The sequence below is a fragment of the Cherax quadricarinatus genome, unplaced genomic scaffold (assembly GCF_038502225.1).
Source record: "Cherax quadricarinatus isolate ZL_2023a unplaced genomic scaffold, ASM3850222v1 Contig578, whole genome shotgun sequence".
In the NCBI taxonomy this organism is placed as follows: Eukaryota; Metazoa; Arthropoda; class Malacostraca; order Decapoda; family Parastacidae; genus Cherax; species Cherax quadricarinatus.
Genome location: NW_027195604.1, coordinates 10452 through 17500, shown reverse-complemented (window position 1 = coordinate 17500; position 7049 = coordinate 10452). Strand labels below are relative to the sequence as shown.

Sequence of the window (7049 nt, the reverse complement as noted above, 5' to 3'; positions counted from 1 at the left end):
AACTGTGTCAAAGGCCTTCTTGCAGTCCAAGAAGATGCAATCAACCCACCCCTCTCTCTCTTGACTTACTTCTGTTATTTTATCATAAAACTCCAGAAGGTTTGTGACACAGGATTTGCCTTCCGTGAATCCGTGCTGGTTGGCATTTATACTCCTGTTCCGTTCCAGGTGCTCCACCACTCTCCTCCTGATAATCTTCTCCATAATTTTGCATACTATACACGTCAATGACACAGGTCTATAGTTTAGTGCCTCTTTTCTGTCTCCTTTTTTAAATATGGGAACTACTGTGTGTGTGTGTGTGTGTGTGTGTGTGTGTGTGTGTGTGTGTGTGTGTGTGTGTGTGTGTGTGTGTGTTATTTCCTTCAGGAAGAAAATATTTTATTGAGTAATTTAAAAAACTATATAACTTAAGATTAATTCTAAATTTTAAATATTTTTGTTCAGTGCTGAGTCATTTTCGCTAGAATATTAGAGTAAACAGAGTAAGTTTCATTAGTATCAGTCTGTTGGTTTCCATGATATAAGAGAGAAATGAAACTCTCTCTGTTCTTTCTCCAGCGTCACTTAGAATATTAGAGTAAACAGAGCAAGTTTCATTAGTATCAGTCTGTTGGTTTCCATGATATAAGAGAGAAATGAAACTCTCTCTGTTCTTTCTCCAGCGTCACTTAGAATATTAGAGTAAACAGAGTAAGTTTCATTAGTATCAGTCTGTTGGTTTCCATGATATAAGAGAGAAATGAAACTCTCTCTGTTCTTTCTCCAGCGTCACTTAGAATATTAGAGTAAACAGAGCAAGTTTCATTAGTATCAGTCTGTTGGTTTCCATGATATAAGAGAGAAATGAAACTCTCTCTGTTCTTTCTCCAGCGTCACTTAGAATATTAGAGTAAACAGAGTAAGTTTCATTAGTATCAGTCTGTTGGTTTCCACGATATAAGAAAGAAATGAAACTCTCTCTGTTCTTTCTCCAGCGTCACTTAGAATATTAGAGTAAACAGAGTAAGTTTCATTAGTATCAGTCTGTTGGTTTCCATGATATAAGAGAGAAATGAAACTCTCTCTGTTCTTTCTCCAGCGTCACTTGAAGGGCTGACCTATAACACTTTTTGTCTCCCATGTGTTGATTTATTGTTCTTAAGTTCTTTATGGATGTTATGCTGCAGGTTTTTGACTTCCTGTTCTTGGTTTCTTGTAAGTGAACATGAACAAAGTTTGTTCTTGAAACTGTTGTTTCAAGTTCCTGAGTTTCTACGAAGTTTCAGTAATATTTCCTGGGATTATTGAGGGAGTTAAGCTGCAGCTTCTTAGCTTACAGAATCAACTTAGCTTACAGAATCAACTTAGCTTACAGAATCAACTTAGCTTACAGAATCAACTTAGCTTACAGAATCAACTTAGCTTACAGAATCAACTTAGTTTACAGAATCAACTTAGCTTACAGAATCAACTTAGCTTACAGAATCAACTTAGCTTACAGAATCAACTTAGCTTACAGAATCAACTTAGCTTACAGAATCAACTTAGCTTACAGAATCAACTTAGCTTACAGAATCAACTTAGCTTACAGAATCAACTTAGCTTACAGAATCAACTTAACTTACAGAATCAACTTAACTTACAGAATCAACTTAGCTTACAGAATCAACTTAGCTTACAGAATCAACTAATTTACAATTCTGAGATCATCAGCAATAAGTACGAATGAATTTAATGTATTAGACAGAAAAATAAAAAAAAATGAAAAAATATGAAAAACTTGTGACAATTCAAGACGTGGTCAGACGTATATTACGCGGCTCGTCATCACAAAAACTTGTGACAATTCAAGACGTGGTCAGACGTATATTACGCGGCTCGTAATCACAAAAAAAAATTGTAAAACGACTATAATTGGTTGTAGAAACAGCACAAACATGACACTTGTTCCAAAATGTTGCCAGATTGTTAACCTATTTTTCTGTAAACTTAACTAATTTTCCATTTTTTTTCTGGTGCGCCGACCCTCCGTGTCCCTCAGGAACACTTAGATGGGAACACTTTTCATGGTTCACACAGCAGCCTAAACGTGTTTAGTTATTTAGTAAACATATGTATAATATTAACCTTCTGAACTAATTAAGACATGACTCGGAAATTTCACATATTTGGTAGAATATTGGTTTATACCAAAAGAAAAAATTAAATTTTTGAAGTAAATATCTGAATATTTCACTTACCAGAGGAGTGTCATATCTCTGACTAAGGAAGCCAATATAATGTCGTGCCTGTCGTGCCAGGTCGTCAGGAGTCTCAGCAGCCCAGGTCAAGACGTGAGGATAAACCTTGCATGTCTCCAAGAGCACTTCTACCACTTCCTTATAACCACGCTCTGCTGCCCAGTGAAGTATTGTCCTACCATTAGCGTCCTGGATGTTACCATCAATCTTGATAGGGATGTTCTCTCTAAGTTTTTCAAGACGTTTATAAGTAACAGCTTGTAACATGTTGTTATATTCTTCTTCACGTTGTGTCCAACAAGTTGTCTGTAACAACACCAGTTGTGATCACAAGCTTTATATTCATTAAATAATTTATAATATTCTACAAATTTATGATCAAAAATAATATCTTGTTATTATGCAACTTTAATACAACTAAATGATGCGAGTCCAAGAATGTGGCTGATTTTATTAAATATTAACATAAATCTTGCTTGTTAAAATTAAGATATTCAGTAGTCATGTGATATTAACGTTAACAGAGATATTAACATTATAATTACTGACAAAAATGATGACATTGTAAACAGTTACATTAATAACCAAGAACAATGACATCATTATTCTTACCTCATCATCAAACATGTTATTGAAGGTAAATTAATATTTGTATTATATATTTTATCAAATATTTTATATTTATATATATTTTTTAAATATTTCATATTGTTATAAAATATTTAATATTTTTATTAAGATCTCATAACAACATGGTAGGTCATCAAAATCTAATAATTATATCATCTCATAACAACATGGAGGTCATCAACTTGTAAATCAGATGTTTGTAATAATTATAATCATCTCATAACAAGATGGTTCAGGTCATCAACTTGTAAATCAGATGTTTGTAATAATTATAATCATCTCATAACAACATGGTTCAGGTCATCAACTTGTAAATCAGATGTTTGTAATAATTATAATCATCTCATAACAACATGGTTCAGGTCATCAACTTGTAAATCAGATGTTTGTAATAATTATAATCATCTCATAACAACATGGTTCAGGTCATCAACTTGTAAATCATCAAAATCATCCAACATCCGATGTTGTGATGATCTAAATTTTCTGATGAAAAATTGTTGTGCCATCAACATGTGAGTGATGATGTTGTATGTACAGATGTAACTGTTGACTCGAGTTGAGGAAAATATAGATCATCACCAGCTGTGGTTGCCACACAGCTACGAGGCAGCTGGTGGTAACATCCACAGCTGGTTTACTGGCAGTGACCAGCTGATAATATTTGTTTTATTGTATCAACTACGAAGTGATTCAGGAGTTAGTTATAATATGTTATGTCGAAGTTATTATGTGTGCTCTATGTTGTGTGTTCAGAAAAATAATTATGTGTGCTCTATGTTGTGTGTTCAGAAAAATAATTATGTGTGCTCTATGTTGTGTGTTCAGAAAAATAATTATGTGTGCTCTATGTTGTGTGTTCAGAAAAATAATTATGTGTGCTCTATGTTGTGTGTTCAGAAAAATAATTATGTGTGCTCTATGTTGTGTGTTCAGAAAAATAATTATGTGTGCTCTATGTTGTGTGTTCAGAAAAATAATTATGTGTGCTCTATGTTGTGTGTTCAGAAAAATAATTATGTGTGCTCTATGTTGTGTGTTCAGAAAAATAATTATGTGTGCTCTATGTTGTGTGTTCAGAAAAATAATTATGTGTGCTCTATGTTGTGTGTTCAGAAAAATAATTATGTGTGCTCTATGTTGTGTGTTCAGAAAAATAATTATGTGTGCTCTATGTTGTGTGTTCAGAAAAATAATTATGTGTGCTCTATGTTGTGTGTTCAGAAAAATAATTATGTGTGCTCTATGTTGTGTGTTCAGAAAAATAATTATGTGTGCTCTATGTTGTGTGTTCAGAAAAATAATTATGTGTGCTCTATGTTGTGTGTTCAGAAAAATAATTATGTGTGCTCTATGTTGTGTGTTCAGAAAAATAATTATGTGTACTCTATGTTGTGTGTTCAGAAAAATAATTATGTGTGCTCTATGTTGTGTGTTCAGAAAAATAATTATGTGTGCTCTATGTTGTGTGTTCAGAAAAATAATTATGTGTGCTCTATGTTGTGTGTTCAGAAAAATAATTATGTGTGCTCTATGTTGTGTGTTCAGAAAAATAATTATGTGTGCTCTATGTTGTGTGTTCAGAAAAATAATTATGTGTGCTCTATGTTGTGTGTTCAGAAAAATAATTATGTGTGCTCTATGTTGTGTGTTCAGAAAAATAATTATGTGTGCTCTATGTTGTGTGTTCAGAAAAATAATTATGTGTGCTCTATGTTGTGTGTTCAGAAAAATAATTATGTGTGCTCTATGTTGTGTGTTCAGAAAAATAATTATGTGTGCTCTATGTTGTGTGTTCAGAAAAATAATTATGTGTGCTCTATGTTGTGTGTTCAGAAAAATAATTATGTGTGCTCTATGTTGTGTGTTCAGAAAAATAATTATGTGTGCTCTATGTTGTGTGTTCAGAAAAATAATTATGTGTGCTCTATGTTGTGTGTTCAGAAAAATAATTATGTGTGCTCTATGTTGTGTGTTCAGAAAAATAATTATGTGTGCTCTATGTTGTGTGTTCAGAAAAATAATTATGTGTGCTCTATGTTGTGTGTTCAGAAAAATAATTATGTGTGCTCTATGTTGTGTGTTCAGAAAAATAATTATGTGTGCTCTATGTTGTGTGTTCAGAAAAATAATTATGTGTGCTCTATGTTGTGTGTTCAGAAAAATAATTATGTGTGCTCTATGTTGTGTGTTCAGAAAAATAATTATGTGTGCTCTATGTTGTGTGTTCAGAAAAATAATTATGTGTGCTCTATGTTGTGTGTTCAGAAAAATAATTATGTGTGCTCTATGTTGTGTGTTGAGAAATAATTATGTGTGCTCTATGTTGTGTGTTCAGAAAAATAATTATGTGTGCTCTATGTTGTGTGTTCAGAAAAATAATTATGTGTGCTCTATGTTGTGTGTTCAGAAAAATAATTATGTGTGCTCTATGTTGTGTGTTCAGAAAAATTATTATGTGTGTTCTATGTTGTGTGCTCAGAAAAATAATTATGTGTGCTCTATGCTGTGTGCTCAGAAAAATAATTATGTGTGCTCTATGTTGTGTGTTCAGAAAAATAATTATGTGTGTTCTATGTTGTGTGCTCAGAAAAATAATTATGTGTGCTCTATGCTGTGTGCTCAGAAAAATAATTATGTGTGCTCTATGTTGTGTGCTCAGAAAAATAATTATGTGTGCTCTATGTTGTGTGTTCATAAAAATAATTATGTGTGCTCTATGTTGTTTGTTCATAAAAATAATTATGTGTGCTCTATGTTGTGTGTTCATAAAAATAATTATGTGTGCTCTATGTTGTGTGTTCAGAAAAATAATCATAATCATGTTGCCTCCAGTTATGAGGATAACAATAAATATAATATCTTGTGCTCCAGTAATGAGAGTATATTGTGTGCTCTGAGTTAATTATTGCTGCTTATTATAACATGTATTGTAAATTAACAAGTATTGTAAATTAACAAGTATTGTAAATTAACAAGTATTGTAAATTAACAAGTATTGTAAATTAACAAGTATTGTAAATTAACAAGTATTGTAAATTAACAAGTATTGTAAATTAACAAGTATTGTAAATTAACAAGTATTGTAAATTAACAAGTATTGTAAATTAACAAGTATTGTAAATTAACAAGTATTGTAAATTAACAAGTATTGTAAATTAACAAGTATTGTAAATTAACAAGTATTGTAAATTAACAAGTATTGTAAATTAACAAGTATTGTAAATTAACAAGTATTGTAAATTAACAAGTATTGTAAATTAACAAGTATTGTAAATTAACAAGTATTGTAAATTAACAAGTATTGTAAATTAACAAGTATTGTAAATTAACAAGTATTGTAAATTAACAAGTATTGGTAAAGCTATCACAGGCAATACTGAAGAAGAATTTTAATCACGAACTTTATGTTGCACATTATATATTTATTAATATAAAGTTAATTATAACACAATAAAGACGGTAGTAGAGAAAGTGTTAAATTAATGAACAATATTCTCTTACGCTGAACTTAACAATAATATTTAATATTGTGCCATTAACAATAATATTTATTATTGTGCCATTAACAATAATATTTAATATTGTGCCATTAACAATAATATTTATTATTGTGCCATTAACAATAATATTTATTATTGTGCCATTAACAATAATATTTATTATTGTGCCATTAACAATAATATTTATTATTGTGCCATTAACAATAATATTTATTATTGTGCCATTAACAATAATATTTATTATGATGACCATCACAGTAATATTTATAATACTGACCATCACAACAATATTTACTACAGTGACTATCACAACAATATTTACTACAGTGACTATCACAACAATATTTACTACAGTGACTATCACAACAATATTTACTACAGTGACTATCACAACAATATTTACTACAGTGACTATCACAACAATATTTACTACAGTGACTATCACAACAATATTTACTACAGTGACTATCACAACAATATTTACTACAGTGACTATCACAACAATACTTACTACAGTGACTATCACAACAATATTTACTACAGTGACTATCACAACAATATTTACTACAGTCACTCACTCAACAATATTTACTACAGTGACTATCACAACAATATTTACTACAGTGACTATCACAACAATATTTACTACAGTGACTATCACAACAATATTTACTACAGTGACTATCACAACAAT

The 7049-nt window shown here is 30.8% G+C and overlaps 1 protein-coding gene across 1 annotated transcript in view; it reads right to left on the bottom strand.

The window, feature by feature from the left end:
- The window catches only part of LOC128703943 (serine/threonine-protein phosphatase 6 regulatory ankyrin repeat subunit B-like), an 88332-nt gene extending 85497 nt beyond the window's left edge, over window positions 1-2835 (bottom strand). Inside the window, exon 1 of the mRNA XM_070080538.1 lies at window positions 2223-2835. Coding sequence (XP_069936639.1) covers window positions 2223-2489 — 267 coding nt within the window. The 5' untranslated portion in view covers window positions 2490-2835. The remainder of the gene's footprint in view (window positions 1-2222) is intronic.
- Window positions 2836-7049: the final 4214 nt, after the last annotated feature.